Source organism: Pteropus medius, unplaced genomic scaffold (assembly GCF_902729225.1).
Source record: "Pteropus medius unplaced genomic scaffold, Ma_sr-lr_union100, whole genome shotgun sequence".
In the NCBI taxonomy this organism is placed as follows: Eukaryota; Metazoa; Chordata; class Mammalia; order Chiroptera; family Pteropodidae; genus Pteropus; species Pteropus medius.
The window spans coordinates 2,775,076-2,793,739 of record NW_024348533.1 but is presented as its reverse complement, the minus strand read 5'-3'; the positions used below and the strand labels follow the sequence as shown (position 1 = coordinate 2,793,739).

General features: G+C 42.9%; 1 protein-coding gene and 1 pseudogene across 1 annotated transcript in view; one reads left to right on the top strand and one right to left on the bottom strand.

Annotated features, from left to right (window-relative positions):
• The window catches only part of TRRAP (transformation/transcription domain associated protein), a 128,740-nt gene that overhangs the window by 63,893 nt on the left and 46,183 nt on the right, over positions 1–18,664 (top strand). Inside the window, exons 38-50 of the mRNA XM_039880325.1 lie at positions 1,697–1,963; positions 3,249–3,455; positions 4,270–4,428; positions 4,524–4,658; positions 5,993–6,103; positions 7,035–7,181; positions 8,915–9,128; positions 9,694–9,819; positions 11,888–12,034; positions 12,756–12,955; positions 13,551–13,672; positions 14,011–14,224; positions 16,467–16,646. Coding sequence (XP_039736259.1) covers positions 1,697–1,963; positions 3,249–3,455; positions 4,270–4,428; positions 4,524–4,658; positions 5,993–6,103; positions 7,035–7,181; positions 8,915–9,128; positions 9,694–9,819; positions 11,888–12,034; positions 12,756–12,955; positions 13,551–13,672; positions 14,011–14,224; positions 16,467–16,646 — 2,229 coding nt within the window. The remainder of the gene's footprint in view (positions 1–1,696; positions 1,964–3,248; positions 3,456–4,269; positions 4,429–4,523; positions 4,659–5,992; positions 6,104–7,034; positions 7,182–8,914; positions 9,129–9,693; positions 9,820–11,887; positions 12,035–12,755; positions 12,956–13,550; positions 13,673–14,010; positions 14,225–16,466; positions 16,647–18,664) is intronic.
• LOC120616717 (uncharacterized) lies at positions 11,305–11,423 on the bottom strand (annotated as a pseudogene).

The following is an 18,664-nucleotide window of genomic DNA, read 5'->3' as shown; positions in this document are numbered from 1 at the left end:
CCTAGGTGGTCTCCCACCCAAGTACTAGCCAGGCCTGACTGCTTAGCTTCCGAGATCAGACATCAGGCTTGTTCACGGTGGCATGGCTGTAGACCATGGACCGTGACTCCACTGGGGCGCAAAACCCAGGACCTTCTGCGTGTAAAGCAGACGTGCTAACCGCTACACTATGGAACCACATCCTATTAGTGAACTTTTTAAGGCACCCTCACTTTGGAATGAATTAACTTTTCTACATTAATAGATTCCAGTGAGAAACAATATAGCTCAATGAAAATTCAGATATTAAAGTTATTTTGTAAAAACTCTGTTGCTGGTCAGTAGAGTTTTAATATGTATTTTCATCTTTAGCTTTGCAAAGGAGTCTACTAAAAAGCCAGGGAGACTGTTAGACTGGATACAGTTGTTGGAGTTAGACTGGATACAGTTGTCTCTATGATCGTTCGTTGCCAGCTTAATAAAGCAACTTTGTAGCAGTATGTCTGAAATTAGCTTGTTTTAAGGTCTCTGCATCTTTTACAGTAGCACTTCCGTGAGCCCTAAAGGGGTGTTTTTGAATTGTTTCTTTGACAAATGCCTGCTCTGTGTTTCTAAGCAGGCCTTGGCTATGCTCTGCAGGTTAGGCTGTTGAACTTAACAGGCAGGTGTTGCGTTTGCCTTGAGGTTGTTAGAGTGTTCTGTATATACGTCGTTTGTTGCTGTGAGCGGTTCATTTTCCACATCTGCAGTGTACCACATATACAATACGCTCTTCAGAAGGACACGGTTTTCTTACCTGTTCTCTCACCTGTTCCGTCTTGGAGTTCAGGCAGAAGGGACTATTGTTTCCATCAGCAGGTTACTGGTCCTTACTTAATTTGTGCCCTTCCTGCAGTTTTGACCCCACCCTCATCTTCCAAGGGAATGAGAGCTGAGCCCGAGGAATTATTTTTGGTCCACATACTGACTCTGCACAAGTGAGGAGTTGGGACTTTGAACATTGAATGAGGATAAATGGCATTGGGCAGGGTGAGCCCGAGAAGGGGCCGCAGTGAAGAGCAAATCCAGGGGATAGAGGACATAGGATGAAAACACAGTTGTGGGAGATTTTGTTGTTTTGGATCTTTCTGGTAGACAGTAGTTAGAATACTCAGTTGAATGATGGTCAGTATACTTGATTCAATAGAGACATGTAGAATAGTCTTCAAAGAGTGAACATATTTTCTTATATCCATGAAACAAAAATCGATCAAATACTTGATTACATAGAAAAGCATAACAATTTTTTAAAAATAGAGATTTTCTTCTAGGTAACATTTTCTTTCTGATTATAACATGAAAAACAGAGACTAGGTAATTAATAATTGACCGGGAAAAACATCTCAACTACTTAGAAATTAAGAAACTAAGTTCTGAATCACCTTACATCAATCAGGCAGTCCTCCTTTTCCACCGTAAGCCACTTTACCCTCTGCATTCTGACCGTAAGCCTGCTTTTTGTTTGCAGTGTTGAAATAAATTCAGCAAGTTTCTGATCCATATGTATTAGAGGGAAGTTGGTGTGACATTGGTTTCTTTCCTGTAAAACTTTATATAACTTTACATATATATAGTGTGCATGTGTATGTGTGTGTGTGAGGTTTAAATTTGTATGACCCTTAGTGGGTGACACAGTTCAAAACAAGAAATGAATTCTTTCAGCTCGTCTCTCCTCCAGGTCCTCGACCCAGAGAAGCAGGCGGACATGCTGGACTCCCTGAGGATTTACCTTCTGCAGTGTGCTACGCTGCTGGTGGAGCACGCCCCCCACCACATCCACGACAACAACAAGAACCGCAACAGCAAGCTGCGCCGACTGATGACCTTTGCATGGCCCTGCCTGCTCTCCAAGGCCTGCGTAGACCCAGCTTGCAAATACAGCGGACACTTACTTCTGGCGCACATCATTGCCAAGTTTGCAATACATAAGAAAATTGTCCTTCAGGTACTTTGCCAGGCTCCGTCTGGTCCTCCTGACATTCACACATGTACACATTGCTCCCGTACCATCGCTGCCTCTCGTTCTCTGCTGTCCGTGTGCTTGTCTGCCAGCTCGTAAATACTGTGAAAGCTCACACAATCGATCATGCTTCTTTTCCTGCCCAGTTACTGCTCTGCTCTCGTTTCTCTGCAGCCTTGCTCTGAGAACAATAAAATGTCTATCTCCTTTGTCTACCTCATGCTCCTCTACCCACGGCATTCTGGCTTCCAGTTCTCCGGTTCATCAAAAATGTTTTGGTCAAGGGCCACAGCCCTTTCCTTAGCTACAGAAAGTGGGCACTTTGGAACCCTCACCTCATAAATCCTTTGCCATATTGGTGATCTTGAGCACGTCCTCCCCAGCTCCCTCAGCGGTTTAGGCTTTGGTGTCAGGCAGCCCTGGGTTAGAGTTTTGTGACCCTGAGTGGGTTGGTTACCGTGTCTGTAAGAATTCAATGTAGTAATACACTTGAGTGCTCAGCCTGTCTGTCCCATTAAGCATTTCGTAAGTAATCACTCTTGTCCTATTCTGTGACTCACTCTTTGTTTCCCTCTGAGCACTCTGTCTCATGGATCTCATGGACATCTGTGGTGTTAAGACCTAGGTCCCTTAATAAAGCCTGTGGCCTCTCACAGACACTTGAGATGTAAATACAGTCTCTGTGGTTGGCACTACTCTCTCCCAGTCAGCCCAGTTGGAGACGCGAGGGCCACCTGTGACACCCTCTTGTTCTCCCCAGCGCCCAGGCATGGGCAGGTCCTATTGATTTCCAACACCTTTCCTATCCCTCCACTCTCAGTAGCAATCGGATTGTCTTTGTGTTGCCTTGAACTTACTTACATCAGGACTTCACTGCTCACTCTAACTCTTGCAAGTCTGCCTCTGATTGGGCCCTTTTTATTCCACTTTCTATACTGTGGCCAGAGTGAAATGATCTGTAGACCTCGACCGACTTTCCACGAGTTATGCTGGGCATAATTCTGCAAGGAGCTCGGTCTCATTTGTCTCAGTGTACTCCACCCTAGGCTGGCATGGGCATGTCATAGGTGGTCAGTAATTATTAGAATGAATGTATTCATTTATCAAAACTTAATGGAGAAAGCAGCTATGTTGTTTACCAGTAAGAGAGCCCTGAGGAATTTTTTAAGAATTATTTTGCAAGAATAGGCCCTGGTTCTAAGTGATTGTTTTTATCTTGTTTTCAAAGCCTTCATTCTCACTTTAGGTAAGAATTTCTCTCCTGTTTTAGGTTTTTCACAGTCTTCTCAAGGCCCATGCAATGGAAGCTCGAGCAATTGTCAGACAAGCGATGGCCATTTTGACTCCGGCAGTGCCAGCCCGAATGGAGGATGGGCACCAGATGCTGACTCACTGGACACGAAAGATCATTGTGGAGGAGGGGCATACGGTCCCTCAGCTCGTTCATATTTTGCATTTGATAGTGCAGCATTTTAAGGTACATAGAGAGTAATGTAGGTTGATGTGTAATGCATTTTCAGCCATTTGATTTGAACTTTTGCTTATTTTTCATTTTCTGCAATAACAGGTGGTTGGTTATTCATCTTTTAGTAAAAGTATTTGTTTCATTGATTAATATACGTATATGTGTGTGGCTTTATCAATGTGAGAATGTCGTAATTTAGAGAACGTGTCAGGTGGATGCTACTTTCTGTCTAGGCGTCATTTTTCTTGTAAGTACTAAGTTAACAGTGAATACAGGTGAATTACTTTGGGAGGAGTCATCATAAACTCTAATTTTTGGTAACTTGGCTTAAAAAGTTGTTCTTGTTGCTGGCACCTCCTCTCAATAGCCAGAGTGCCCACTTTGTTAGATTTGTTCATTTGTAGATATTTTTTGTAGATTTTGGGTAGAGGAGAAGGGAACTCTAATGGTTTGGAGTTGAAAGCTTTTACAGCCAGTTCTTTTAGATGTGGGAGTCTGCTTCTCAGCATGGCTAGACTGTTATGACAAGTCTGATGCATGTGACTAGGCTTGCCTACTTAAAGAGAATTCAGTATTTCAACATTTTTTAAAGATAGTGCTAAAAGGCTGAAATATACTGTAATGGGACTCAACCAGGGATAGGAAAGTGATAAACACACACACACATATACATACAGTAATGAGAATTTCCTCATTAAAGTTGTGGTTCAGAATTCTTGAGCAGGAAGTTGGCTCGTGAGTATGCTGGGAATGAGATGGGTGGTTTGCGTATGTGCTGGGATCACAATGCAGAGTCCCGGCCGTGACAGAAGCCCTGTGCCCACAGGTGTACTACCCAGTGCGGCACCACTTGGTGCAGCACATGGTCAGCGCCATGCAGAGGTTGGGCTTCACACCCAGCGTCACTATCGAGCAGAGAAGGCTGGCTGTGGATCTGTCAGAAGTTGTCATCAAGTGGGAACTGCAGAGGATCAAGGACCAACAGGTAGAGATGTTAGCCCTCTGGTGTCTGCCTCGACTGTATTCCCCTTTGCTTCTTAGTAGAAATCAGTAAAGTCAAATATGTGTGTGTTTTTTAAGCCGGATTCAGATATGGACCCAAATTCAAGTGGAGAAGGGGTCAACTCCGTCTCATCTTCCATTAAGAGAGGCCTGTCGGTGGATTCAGCACAGGAAGTGAAACGCTTCAGGACGGCCACGGGAGCCATCAGTGCAGTAAGAGCACGTGCACACGCCATATGTGCTTCCTTTTACAGACTCTACGCTTCCTTTTGGGAGTTCATTCACTTACTCAGCAAACTTAGAATGTGGGCACACAGCTGGGAAAGGCTGTGCTCAACAGAGAGAAACCGAATGACACGTTACTCACCCAAGGTGTTTCCCTGGTTACCAGACATGTGTTTTTTGTACCCGCTTAATACCATTAGAGTTCTGGTGATGATGGTTAATTACTTGCAGAAAGGCATTAAGAGAAACTTTGAGGCAAGAAAAGTGATTGAGAATGTGCCCATGTCTGTTTAGTTTTTAAAAAGACAATGTATATTATTTGTTTGGAGGGTAGCCGCCAAGAGAGCCCTGGGGGTGCTCACCCACCTTGCCCCTTGCTGAGGTGATGGCTTTGCAACTGTCTGTCTAGGGTTAATTTTTCCGCCCCCCTCTATTCCTCCAGAGTATATGGCCCCTGCCTCCACCCTGTGCTCAGATTAGAAACCAGGAATCATCTGCGATCTGTCCCTTTCCTTCTCTCTACACTCCTGGTCAAGTGCAAGTCCTGTCAGCCCAGCCACAAATACCCATGCCCTTCTCTCGTCTCTGTCCACACCACCGTGGTACAGCAGGTGCCCCACCACGCCTCTCCCTGAGATTACTGACACAGCCTCGCTGGGATTACTGAAACAGCCTTCCAGTTCCGCTCACTCCTCCACCTTCATCCCTCTTCATACACTTTCACAAAGTAGAATACCAAAACATTCTTTTCAAACTTTAAGTCATGGGAACCTGGGTGAAGGGTACATGAGACCTCTGAACTGTCTTTGTAATTTCTTGTGAATATTCAAAATAAGAACTTAATAAATTAAGTTAGACTGTCTTTCCCCTTAGCAAGCCCTCCCCTTGACTCTGGCCCTTGAGGCCCGTGTGACCTGGTCTTTCTGATGGTCTTCCTGCCCCTGCCCCTTGCTCATGATACTCAGCTGCGCAGGCCTTCCCTCTGTCCACTTCAGAAACGCCCAGTTCCATGCTTACTTAGGACCTATCTCCCGGCTCTGTTTCCTGTCGCTAGCGCAGTTTTCTCTTCTCCCATGGCTGGCTACTGCTCGACCTGAGAGCTACCTCGATGTTATCCTTCAGCTTCCTAGACCACGCTCCCTTCAGTCTCGAGCACATGACCCATTACTTTTCATGGCTACTTTGTTAGTTGTCCTGTGGCTACCATGCCTGCCTCTGGTGTCCCCAGTGCCTAGAACGGTGTCTGTCCCATTAGTGGGCTGCACGCGTCATTGCCATACACGGGAACACATTGTTGAGAAAGTTCTTATCGCCTTTTCTAGGTGTTTGGGAGGAGCCAATCGCTGCCCGGGGCAGATGCCCTTCTTGCCAAGCCCATTGATAAGCAGCACACAGACACCGTGGTGAATTTCCTCATCCGTGTGGCTTGTCAGGTGCGAGTGCCGAGTGTCCTGTGGTCGGGATTCTTCAGAACAAAAACGACAGTCAACTCGAGTGTTTTCTGTGACAGTTTAGTTAAAAAAGAGATAGACAAACCTAGGTCTGACAGCTAGTTCTGTCACTTTCATATCAAGTTCCATTGATTTCACAACATGCTAATATTTCTGAAATCTGCCTGGTTTTATAATTGACATGATTTCTTAAAAATTTTCTTTTAGTGGTGATAAAATTTTGATTAACAGAATCTTGGTGTTGGTGAAACATGGTAGTTCAATAATCTTGGGCAAATTATTTAATGTCCAGGTTACATATCTCATAAAGGTGCTGGGACAGTCGAACACATTTAGTAACTTAAATGCTTTTTATAACTTGCATTTATCATTCATATGAATATGTTTTCATGGATTTATTGAGGATCCATTCTGAAACTTTTCATTTTTATATTTCAAAAAACTTTGTAAATGAAATTTTTGTAAATTTTTTTTTTTTCACTTTGAGAATCTTAAGTTTTTATAACTATTAAACAAAACAGTGTATCTTGCAATACTATTGAACTTTGCAAGCACTGAAAAGACCCTATTAAACTATGTAACCCCTACTTTCTTGCCTGCCGCAGTGTGCCAGCGCAGCCTCAGTGGTCCAGAGGGGAGGAGCATGGGCCCTGCTCTCAGGGGAGCCTCTTGACACTAATCAATCAATCACAAATTATTGCAAATCACCACTGACCCCACTGTAAGATGTAGGGAGGGTCCCATGGGGGAGGACCCCTAAAACAGATGGTTGAGTTGAGTCAGGTGGGAGAAGAGGTGACCATGGAGAGCTGAGATGCAAGGGTGTAGGGCACAGGCAAGAAGCAGTGTCACACGGCAATGACTGTCATTGCCTGTGCAGTGAAGCATGGGCTGAATGTGAGTGAATTTCCAGGTTAACGACAACACCAACACTGCCGGGTCTCCTGGGGAGGTGCTGTCTCGCCGCTGTGTGACCCTCCTAAAGACTGCGTTGCGACCGGACATGTGGTCCAAGTCTGAACTCAAACTGCAGTGGTTTGACAAGCTGCTAATGAGTGTGGTAGGTGTGGGGTCTGGTGGTATTGCTTGGGCTCGGGGCTGGGCTCTAAAACTCAAGCCTTCCATTCCTTGGCCAGTTGTGGCCCCTTGCGCTTCCTCTTCTGGCCACTGTTGACCTTAAAAATAAAACAGCCAGTTATTTTACCAGCAAAATGGGAATAGCAGAGGAATTGCAGGCTAGAGCAAAAAACGTAAGCAAGTCTAGCAAGCAAAGGAGAGGAATGTTACTTTCTGGAGAAAAAGGAAGGACGTTGGGAGGGGTGGTTTTGAACAAAAGTCTGTTGGAGGAATGGAGAAAAGAGAATGCAGGGTGGCAGAGGTTTCTAGTTGGATGAGTTGATGGGCAAGGAAGGAACTTTTCTTTCCTCCTGCTGGAGTAGGAAGTAGGGTGTGTTGTTTTTCTGTTGAGGTCCGTAATTGATAATTTTTCCTGTTGGGGGTCTGTAACTGACAGGAGTGGTACTGCCTGAGGGCTCCCCTTTCTGGCCTTTCGACTCCATTTTAAATGAGGTTTCCTTTTATTATTTTTATACTGCTAATATGGAGAAGGAACTTTCATTTTCTGAAAATGGTTTTTTAAAACCTCAGCTCTCACTCCCAGCCCCAAGTACAGTTGTTTTGGGAAATATAGTAGTCCTCTACTATATTTATATATTATAGTTGTCGCCCTTTGAAGTCTCATTTCTTAAGTGACACTGGCTTGAAATAAACATTTTTAGTTGATTTATGCAACAACCTTTAAAGTAAACTTGAGTTTTTAAAGTATATGGACATTGATTATTTGGTGGGGTTTTGCTTTGTTTTATTTCTATAGAAACCTCAATACTGTAATTTTCTGGGGTTGTTGCAAAGGTTAACATTGTTACTGCAGTTTCTTGAAAGGTTATGAAGGTTACTGTGCTATTAAAACAGCAGGATCATAGGCCCCTAAGTCTGAGGCTCAGGCTTTCCTTCCCACTTCTGGATTGTCTGTAGTCCATATTTTTCTTTGAAAGGTCGAGTTACTTTCCTATCACATACAGTCACAGTTGACTCGAGCTCAGCCATAAGTGGACAGCCCCTGCCAATAAACAGTCTGACATTTTCTTACCACAGCGTGCCATGCTCATAGAGCCTTTCCACCTATTTCCCGTAGTGAGAGATTTTGCCTCACAGCCCATTGCCTGCATGTAGCATATCGGCAAGGCATGCGTGCACATAAACCACAGGAGCAAAAGTTTTATGGAGCAGTACTTTACTACAAACCACGCACTCTTTTCTATTTTATTATTTGTTTCTTTTCGTGTGTTTTTTTTTTTTTTTTTTAAATTTCGGCATCTATTAGGTTGATTTCATGATATACAGTTTCAAAGATATTTCCTTTTGGAAGAATATTTGTATTTTAACTAAAAAGATGGAGACAAGCAAAATTCATTGCAGTAATTGCCTTTTTAGACCAGATTTTAGTGATTTGCAGAATTTTAACCTTCCTTAATGTTGACTATTAATATTTTAATGCGTTTTCAAAGGTTTGATTAAATATTTAAAACAAATTTATTAAAAGAAACATGAAATCTTACTGGTTAAAATATGCTGGTCACATATTTTATATGCACGTGTTCATTCTTTAGTGTTTTTTTACTTCATTTCTAAATACTTAATAACGCATAGTATTAAATTTTGTTTGAATTATGTTTCTGTAATTCATTGTACTAGAGTATTTCATCAGTGTGTGACCTGTGTTCTCCATTCCAGGAACAACCTAATCAAGTTAACTATGGAAATATTTGCACAGGATTGGAAGTGTTGAGTTTCTTGCTAACTGTTCTCCAGTCTCCAGCCATCCTCAGTAGCTTCAAACCTCTGCAGCGTGGAATTGCTGCCTGTATGACGTGTGGAAACACCAAAGTTTTACGAGCAGTCCATAGCCTTCTCTCACGCCTAATGAGCATCTTCCCAACAGAGCCAAGTATGTGACCTTTTCCATTGGTGCCTGTCTTGTTGAGTGGTTGTGGGCACAAAGCTTATTATTTGAGAGTGTTACTCTATGGAGCATTTTATTATCCCACTTTTATTTGTACTTTCAACTTTTCTTTAAAAAAAAAAAAATTGACAAAAAACTGAATGGCAGTAGTCATTGCATTAAAATATTAGTCTGCTTTGGAAATGCACTTCTTCATCTGTTGAACATTACTGTTTTCTTAATGCATTAAAGAGAAGTTAGGTTAAGTTGTTTTGTCAAATGCTGACCAGTTGACAAGATCAAATTTTGGCATACTGTAAATACCATAATTGTATTTAGAGCATGTTCAGGTAAGGCTTGATGACGTAAAAGGTGGTCATTTAGCTCCATAAAATAGGAGGCAGCCCACAGGTGAGCACAGTGCATCCTACGGTGGGGGAAAAGTGCCCATGCCAGTTGCCACAGATCCCAAAATAACTAAAGCTGTGTCCTTCGTCAAAGTTAATGTCCCCAGGTCTGGGCAGGCCTGAGAATCCAAACCCTAGAGCCCAGGTTTTTGCTTCTGTTTCAGGCACTTCAAGTGTGGCCTCGAAGTATGAAGAGCTGGAGTGCCTCTATGCGGCTGTCGGGAAGGTCATCTATGAAGGACTGACCAACTATGAGAAGGCCACCAATGCGAATCCCTCCCAGCTCTTTGGTGAGTGTGTGCCTGACTTGGTTCCCCAGCAGTGGTTCAGCTGGGCATTGATTTGTCTGTGCTCCCTGGATGAACTTTCTTTAGAAGGGAAAGACTCAGGATGTTGGGAGGAGCTTTGAGCTGACGTGTTGTCGAGGGTGTTTGTGCGTGGCCTGGTGCATACCAGGCCACGGTCCCCTGTGGACTTTGAGGTGAACAAGCCCAGTCTGCCCAACGCCGAGTTCTTCATGCCTCAGGGTTTGGTTGCAAGGGGAACTGCCCCGTGGATCCTGCTGACTCTGTTCTAGACCAAACCCAGAGATGCTGCTGAAGCAGGGTGCTGACATGTAGGTGTACTGCCTTCACAGTGCACTCACCTGGTCACAAGCTACTCAAGCTGGGAACTCATCCCTGTCTATTTGGTGAGGCTCTGGCTGCCCCGGGATATGAAAACTGGTTTCTCGGGTAATTGGGGCAGGTGTGTGACTTTGGCCTCCAGGTACCTGGAAGTCAAATGTATACTCAGTCTGCTTTTTGTCAAACTCGAGTCTGTGAGTAGGATTAGACTTTGGGTTAGGAACTCTAAAATTTTTTTTCTCCCTTATTACATGTTCATTGTAGAAAACTTTGAAAATACAAATGAAGGAAAGCTAAATAAGTTACCTGTAAGCCTCTCTACTTAGTAGTACTCAACATTTTGGAGTATGACTTTTATCTTTTTTCTATACATGTGTATGTAAATATATAGAAAGCCATTATTATGCATTACTTAAAATCATATTCCTTGCTATCTATACTTGCTGTCTATATTCTGGAACCAGATAGATTTGGCGGGTGAGGAATGCTTTTGTGACTTTTTTAAAAAGTAGGCTTACACAGTAGATCCTGCTTTGTAGTCTGGCTTCCATCACAGTATAGCATGAATATCTTGTTCTTGGGAAGAGCTGACCACTGTTGGCTCTGCTTCCCTCCTATGTTAGAGTGACAGCAGGCGAGGGGTAGCCTGTTGAGCTGGCCACACTGCTCTCCTCTCTGTGCTGGGCAGCAGACTTGACTCGGTCTTCATGTTTTTTCCTGTTACTAGCATCAGCACGGTAGAAGTAAGCACGGCTGCCAGGAACAGCCAGAACACATTTGCCATCTTCATCATTGTCATCAAGTTTCATGGGTTACCTACTGTAGAATCAGATTGGTCATATTTACTTCACTACTGAGAATTGGTCATATTTACTACACTACTGAGCCTTTTAACAAAGCAAGCCTGAAGTTGTCCATATCTGTAAATGGCTAATAAATATCCTTTTTTTGTTCTGTTAATGTGTAGGTCAGGGTCAAGGTGTATATGAAAATGCCAGTTATGAAAGATAAATTTTCTTCACATACTCAATGTTCATGTTCTGATGTTAGTTTGCCGTTTTTTAATTTTTTAGACGAGGCAACCCTTGGTTGACCTCACAGATTGCAAGGACCTTGTCAGCTTACAATCCCTTATTTCTTAAATTTTTATGCCTACAGCACTTGGTCTTCCTAGGCGGTCTCCCATCCAAGTACTAACCAGGCCCGACCCTGCTTAGCTTCTGAAATCAGACGGGATCGGGCTTGTTCAGGGTAGTATGGCTGTAGACTAGTTTGCTGTTTTTTATTGACCTTATTATAACATAGTTTTTCAGAATGAAGTGCAAATTGAATTCTAACATTTGTCATGCCCAGATAGTCTAGCTAGAAAAAGATTTTCCCTCCTCCCTCACCCCAAGCATATCATGAGACAAAAAACTTTACTTAGGGTGGTGTGCCATAACATAGATAAAATCCAGAACTAAAGGTAAGAATGTTGCTTCTACTGAAGCACAGAAATCTGTTCTCATGCTTATGATGTTGATCATGAATTAAGAAGAGTGAACATATAATGCTTCACAGTGTATTAGGTGCCATGTAAAAGCTTACAATGTTGACATTTGGGATTAATCTGTACTTTTGTTGGAAATAGCACATTTTTGTTTAGCACATTTTAAAATGTTTTCAATAGCACATTTTTGTTAATTGCTCAATCTAAAAAATTTTTTCTAAAAAACCAACTTCTGCCTTTTAGGGACCCTCATGATCCTCAAGTCTGCCTGCAGCAACAACCCAAGCTACATAGACAGGCTGATCTCCGTCTTCATGCGTTCCCTGCAGAAGATGGTGCGAGAGCACCTCAATCCACAGGCGGCGTCGGGCAGCACAGAAGCAACCTCAGGTAACAAACTCGACTTGGTCCTCACATTTTTTCCTCAGACTTTAACACCTAAACGGTGCTGACTGTGTGACAGTTCTAAAGCGAGCACTCACACCTGTTTTTTTCTGCAGTTCATCATCATTTGCTCTTAACAGAGTTTCTGAGCTTTTTGATTAAAACTAAAATGAGACTCCTTTTAAAAATGAATCGCTTTTAAAGTTTGTGACTGTGAAAATGAAATTTTTAAATGGTTGGACGTTTATGTGGAACACTAAATGAGAGTTCCCTAACAATTTTGCTGTAAAACAGATTTTTTAATCAGAGCTGTTGCATCTGACAAAGAATTAAGTCACAGGTTCCAGACCTGAGGAGTGGGTTCCAGGAATCTGGGTGACATGTTGTGTGTGTGGGATCGGCTGTGGTTGGCACTGCTGCGCCATGCCCCTTGGGACACAAGTGATGTGAATGTGACTTCACACTTGGCTATACCCCAGGGTTGCTGCTCACACCGGTCCCATCAGCTCCATCATCCCCTCCCGTAGGGAGCCTCTTACAGGGCCACCCTTGCAAGGTGGTAGAATAGTAGGAATGTGATAAGGTACTTCAGATTACAGAGCTCTAGGTGCTGGAGAAAGTATTTGGGAGACAATGGGCAGAATCAGTATGCCACACAGTGCAGAGTGCTTGCCTGTTGATATTTGTTGGTAGAAATTGTTGGGCTGTTCTTTCTCCACTCGAGCAGGTACAAGTGAGCTGGTGATGCTGAGTCTGGAGCTGGTGAAAACACGCCTGGCTGTGATGAGCATGGAGATGAGGAAGAACTTTATTCAGGCCATCCTGACCTCCCTTATCGAAAAATCACCCGATGCCAAAATCCTCCGGGCTGTGGTTAAAATCGTGGAAGAATGGGTTAAAAATAATTCCCCCATGGCAGCCAATCAGGTGAGGGGCTGTGCTCTGGCCAGATGACCTTACTTTATATGTAAAAGAAAATTCAGGCAGCATCACTTTCTCAGCTCTTTCTTCTGAAAGTTCTCAATCAAGCAAAACATCTGTTCTTCTTGTATTTACATTCACAGTATCTCTTTTTAAGTTGGATTTTTCCCACTGTATTTAACAGATTTTAAATAGAAACTTAATGTGGTTTTACTTCTGTCAAAATGTTAAATGAACCTTACTTGTTAGTCTTTTCTGGTGGTGAAGGTGAGCCAGAAAAAATAATAATGAAGGACTATTATTTAATAAGATGATTTGCCGCGTTCTCATTTGTTTTATAATTTAGTTGCTTTCTTTCCCAAGTGAACTGTAGCCCCAAGGAAAATTATATTGGCATCTGTCTTGATTTTAAGCATCCAAAGATAACCAGGGCCATCTTTGATTTTGTTGTTGTTGTTGTTGAGATATAGCTGTCTTACTTTACTTGACAAAATTGTGGGAGCTTAAAAAGTAGTAGAGTATATGGCCGAAATACTTTTGAACATGTCTTTCTCATATAGAAATAATTGACCTTTTCTTTAAAAAAAATAAATTCATACAGACACCTACACTCCGGGAGAAGTCTATTTTGCTTGTGAAAATGATGACCTACATAGAGAAGCGTTTTCCAGAAGACCTCGAATTAAATGCCCAGTTCTTAGACCTTGTTAACTATGTCTACAGGTAAGTACAGCCATTAATCAGGTATTTCGTATATCAGTCTATAATGTGTTCTTTGGTCAGCCAACATTATGTGACTTTTTAATTTTTTTGCTATACCTAAGTTTTATATTCATTTTGCTATACCTAAGTTTTATATTCATTTAAAAACTAAATCACATAACATAGTTTGGCATCCTAATGAAACCTTTTGCACAAATGCTGCATCAGCCTACGATGATTTATAACATGCTCTTGGTTTTTGTAAAGGCATTTTGGGAAGTTGGTACTTACTTGTTTTTTGTTGGTTTGCTTATGGCTCGTGTAGCTCTTCCATCTCTGTGTTCTCCCTTTGACTGCAGAGACGAGACACTGTCTGGCAGTGAGCTGACTGCGAAACTTGAGCCTGCCTTTCTCTCTGGGCTGCGTTGTGCCCAGCCGCTCATCAGGGCCAAGTTTTTTGAGGTTTTTGACAACTCTATGAAACGCCGGGTGTACGAGCGCCTGCTTTATGTGACCTGTTCCCAGAATTGGGAAGCCATGGGGAACCACTTTTGGATTAAGCAGTGCATTGAGGTAGGTCAAGCTCAGCTCACCATCTGCGGCTGGGGCACCGAAGCTGGGAGATGTCCACACACACTAAGATGATTTAGAAATCTTCACCATAAAGCCTTTTTTAATCTCTAATAGGTAGGAAAAAAAGACTTAAAGCCATGTTTTCATCTGAAGCTTTTTTTGGGTGATTTTAAGCCCTTTAATCAGAAGGTTGAGTAATATTCCTTAGTTTATAGTTAAAGATTCATTTTTCTGCAAATATAAAAATTGTCAATTTTGTCTCCATGCCCTAGAAGATTTAATGTGCTGTACCCGTCAGCTCTCATCATTCTTAAAGCAGGAAGGTGGGGCCAGGCCAGCCTGACATTGCCACGGGCTGTAGTCCCTCCAGGTGAAGGGCCAGGTGCTGGTGATAGAGGCCCATGTAAAACGGTCAGACCGTTTCAGGGCATGGTTAAGTCAGATGTTCTTTGACTTTTTTTTTATGAGATTGTAGTGAGACTTCTTGTTTTCTTGTTTCCTTGTTATTCAAGTCGGCTATCTTTTATTCTTTAGCTTAATCACCAGCTTACTGTACTAGATGACCTGGGTTTTCCGTAGCAGGTTACTGGTACTGTGCAGGTAATTCTAGTCTACTTAACGAGAGTGAATGAGACTAGAAGGATTACCAAATTACTTTGTCAATGAGACGGAAGGTTGTGAAATTCTCTTTGAGGGGAAAGAAGGGAATCGTGGCGCTGGTTTCAGTGAGAGCCTGTTAGCATTTCTGTTTGTGCTGAATGCATGTTTTCTTAGTGCCATGTGGACACATATTTGGAGCTTTGCTGTTGGCAACACAGTGGGCAAAGTTCCCCGATATATTTTTCATTCTTTTAAGAGACCTATCGATTGCTATATTAGGTGCCAGGCCCTGGGTCAGGTACAGCAGATACAGAGATGGAAGACCTTGACTGTGGTGGGTACAGGAGTCGATAGAGGACAAAGCAGGCTGTAGGGCACAAAGCAGGAGTCTCTGTTCCTTCCATCCCTCGTCCTTTGTATCTGGTCCGTTATCAGGTGTTACCTGATTGAGGCCACTTGCTTTTTCTCTTTTCCCTCTTCTACCTCTGTCTCTTGGCCACCATCATCGCTTACAAGGATGACAGGAACACTGTCTTTAGCATTCATCTACCTTCCATCTGACCTACCAGATTTTTTTATTGTTATAGAATTTTCTTCAAGAACAAAGGAGATTGTGTTGCTCCTTGCTGTCGTACTTGGTACAAAATCAGCCTCCAGGATATTGGTCCTTCTGGCCCTTAGTAACCAGACCCTTACTTCTCTGTCCAACCTTGCACTGTCCCTCTCTCCCTTACTCATTTGTCTCCGGCCTTGCTGGCCCTCCATGTTTACAGACATGCCACATTCTTGACACCTAAACTAAAGCAGAATACCTTCTTCTCTGTCAGCCTCCCGTTCCTCTTTGTGTTGATGTTTGTCTTGTCCTTTGTTCCTCTGTGTTGATGTTGGTCTTGTCCTTCCCGCTGACTCTTCAGCTTCATGGGAGTAGGGAATACAATCTCTGTGAAGTTGACGAACGAGTCTCCAGGCCCTTACACAGCACCTGGCAGGTGCTCAGTGAATACCTGCAGAAAGAATGCCAAAGTGGCTTGACTGGGGAGCATCATGCACAGAGGCCGGTGGTGAAGCATATTGGGGGTGGGGGACAGTCACAGAAGTGTTACGTGCAGGCTGGAGTGTTACCTTATGGAAGATCTCGTGAGCCACGCTGAGGAGCTTGCCCTGTCCCTGGAAGACTGTGAGAAGCCGTTGGAGGGTGTAGGGAGGTTGCTGTGTGGAAGGAGATGGATTTGAGAAGGGCACGTCAGGATGAGCCAGGAAGTTATGTCTAGGCAGGAGGTGACAGCTGCCCAGGTATTCAGGAGGACTTGGTGATGTGGTATGGGAGATGAGAGAAGGAAGAGTAGACAGACAAAGCAAAGGAAGCTGTCTTCTCTGTGGGAGATGCCTCCGACATCACAGGAGGGGCAGCCCGTCCTTTGGGGGGAGGTGCCGAGCTGTGCTTTCTCGTAGATGTGGAGTCAGAGGGGTCTGAGTAAGGGCAGTCTGGAGGAGAGGGTCAGGCTTTCCGTCCAGGTTGTGGGCCTGGGAGTCATTAGCATGTGCATACCTGTTGAGATGACTAGGTGATGAGCGTGGGTCCCCACACCCCAGATGCCAGACCTGGGTCCTAGGTTTTGATTTTCGTCCACAAATCCTCTAGCTGCTGTTGGCCGTGTGTGAGAAGAACACTCCCATTGGTACCAGCTGCCAAGGAGCTATGCTCCCATCCATCACCAATGTCATCAACCTGGCTGACAGCCACGATCGAGCGGCCTTTGCCATGGTCACACACGTCAAGCAGGAGCCTCGGGAGCGAGAGAACAGCGAGTCCAAGGAGGAGGTAACATTGGCGTGTGCGGTGCCCTGTTCAGGGCAGAATGCCCATTTGTCCAAGTCCGTGGCAGCCTGAGACTGTTTTAGGGCGAGAGGCACCATCTACCTGAAAGCTCTGAATGTGGTATCTGTGTCCAGTTAGGTTTTTTAAAACTTGAAATATGATTGACATATAACATTATATTGGTTTCAGGTGTACAACATAATGATTTCATATTTGTATGTATTGTGAGATGCACCACAATAAGTCTTGTTAACATCTGCCACCACATGTAGTTACAAATTTTTTTGCTTGTGATGAGAACTTTTAGGACTTATTCAACTTACATATATGTAATACAGTGTGATTAACTATAGTTTCCATGCTCTACATTACATCCCCAGGACTTATTTATTTTATAACTAGAAGTTTGACCCCCTTCATCCATTTTCCACCCCCCACCCTTCCCAACCCCTGGCCTCTGGCAACCACCAATCTGTTCTCTGTATCTGAGCTTTCTTTTTTTTTACCTGTTGTTTTTTTTAAAAAGTTTTACATAAGTGAGATCATACAGTATTTGTCTTTCTTTGTTTTATTTCACTCAGCATCATGGTCTCAAGGTCTATTCATATTGTCGCAGATGGCAAGATTTCATCTTATGGCTAAATAATAATCCATTGTACATATGTACCACATCTTCTTTATCTGTCGATCCATTGATGGACACTTAAGATTGTTTCTAGTCAATTAGATTTTTTGAAGTTAAAATTGATAAGCTTCTCATGTTGCCATTATGTTTTGAGATAAGTAACTTCATCATGAGCTTGTGCTGCTTAGTACATGGTATTTTCCTGTTTGGTGACTTTTCTCTCCAAGGGAAAAGCAGCCCATATTGTATTTTAAAGCACTGCTCTGGGGAGTGACTCCACCGTAACGGAACCACGTCTTCAGCTGGTTCCACCAGCAGTGGGCTGTGACCCTCCCACATCTTCGCCTGGTCCCAGCAGGGACAGCTGTGGAGCCAAGAACTGGCCAGCAAGGCTGTTGCCTTCGTCCTGATGGCTCTCAGTGCTCCATGAGGGAGTGGGTGACACCACTCCTGCTGGACCTTTCGACTGTGTTTCCCTTAGGTTGTTGGCTCTTGGAAGCTCTGTCTGGAGTGTTGGGTTTTAGATGATAGCCACCCAGTAATGAACGAGGCACCCTTTTTGCTCTAAAAGTGGTGGTTTGTTCCCTCTCCTATATGTGAGGTATTTACTCATTTTTTTTACAAACAAAAACAAAAAATTTTCTTCACTATGTTGCTAAACACTAGATCATTTGGTGACATGATCTTTCCGTAAATTGTCAACTCTGCAGTGACTTTTCTGCATTTTCAAGGGTCTGTACCAAATGGTCGATAACTTACTTGACTTAGAGGCTAATTTGATGATTGAACTTTGTGACTTCCCAGAAGCTTCAACAAATAGGGTTTATTCTTTTTTTGGAATGAGTCTTATCAAACATCATGCCAACAAGGTTCTGTGCGGTGGCCCTGACACTTTTTTTAATCTGAATGAGGACATTAGCTAGGCAACTAGACTGCATTTTGAGGAATGATAGACTGTAATTCCTAGTGATTGTTATTATTTTTATTGTTTATAGTTTGTACTTTATTTTGCTTTCTGTAATCCAAATAAGAAAGTAAAATGGTGACATTTTTATAGTGTCATCTAAAAAGAGAAAGATAGGTCTAGTTTTAGTTAATCTATTTTAGAATTTAAGCTTATTTAAATAATTATAAACTTCCAGGAAATTAAAATTTTACTTGCCAAAAGTGTAACAAGTTTATGAGAGCTGTGTTTGTTGGGTTTTCTTTAACAATTTCACTTTTTGTTTCAATGTGAATTTACATTTGTTTTTGTTTTTAGGATGTAGAGATAGATATTGAACTAGCTCCTGGAGATCAGACCAGCACACCCAAAACCAAAGAACTTTCTGAGAAGGACATTGGAAACCAGCTACACATGTTAACCAACAGACATGACAAATTTCTTGATACTCTC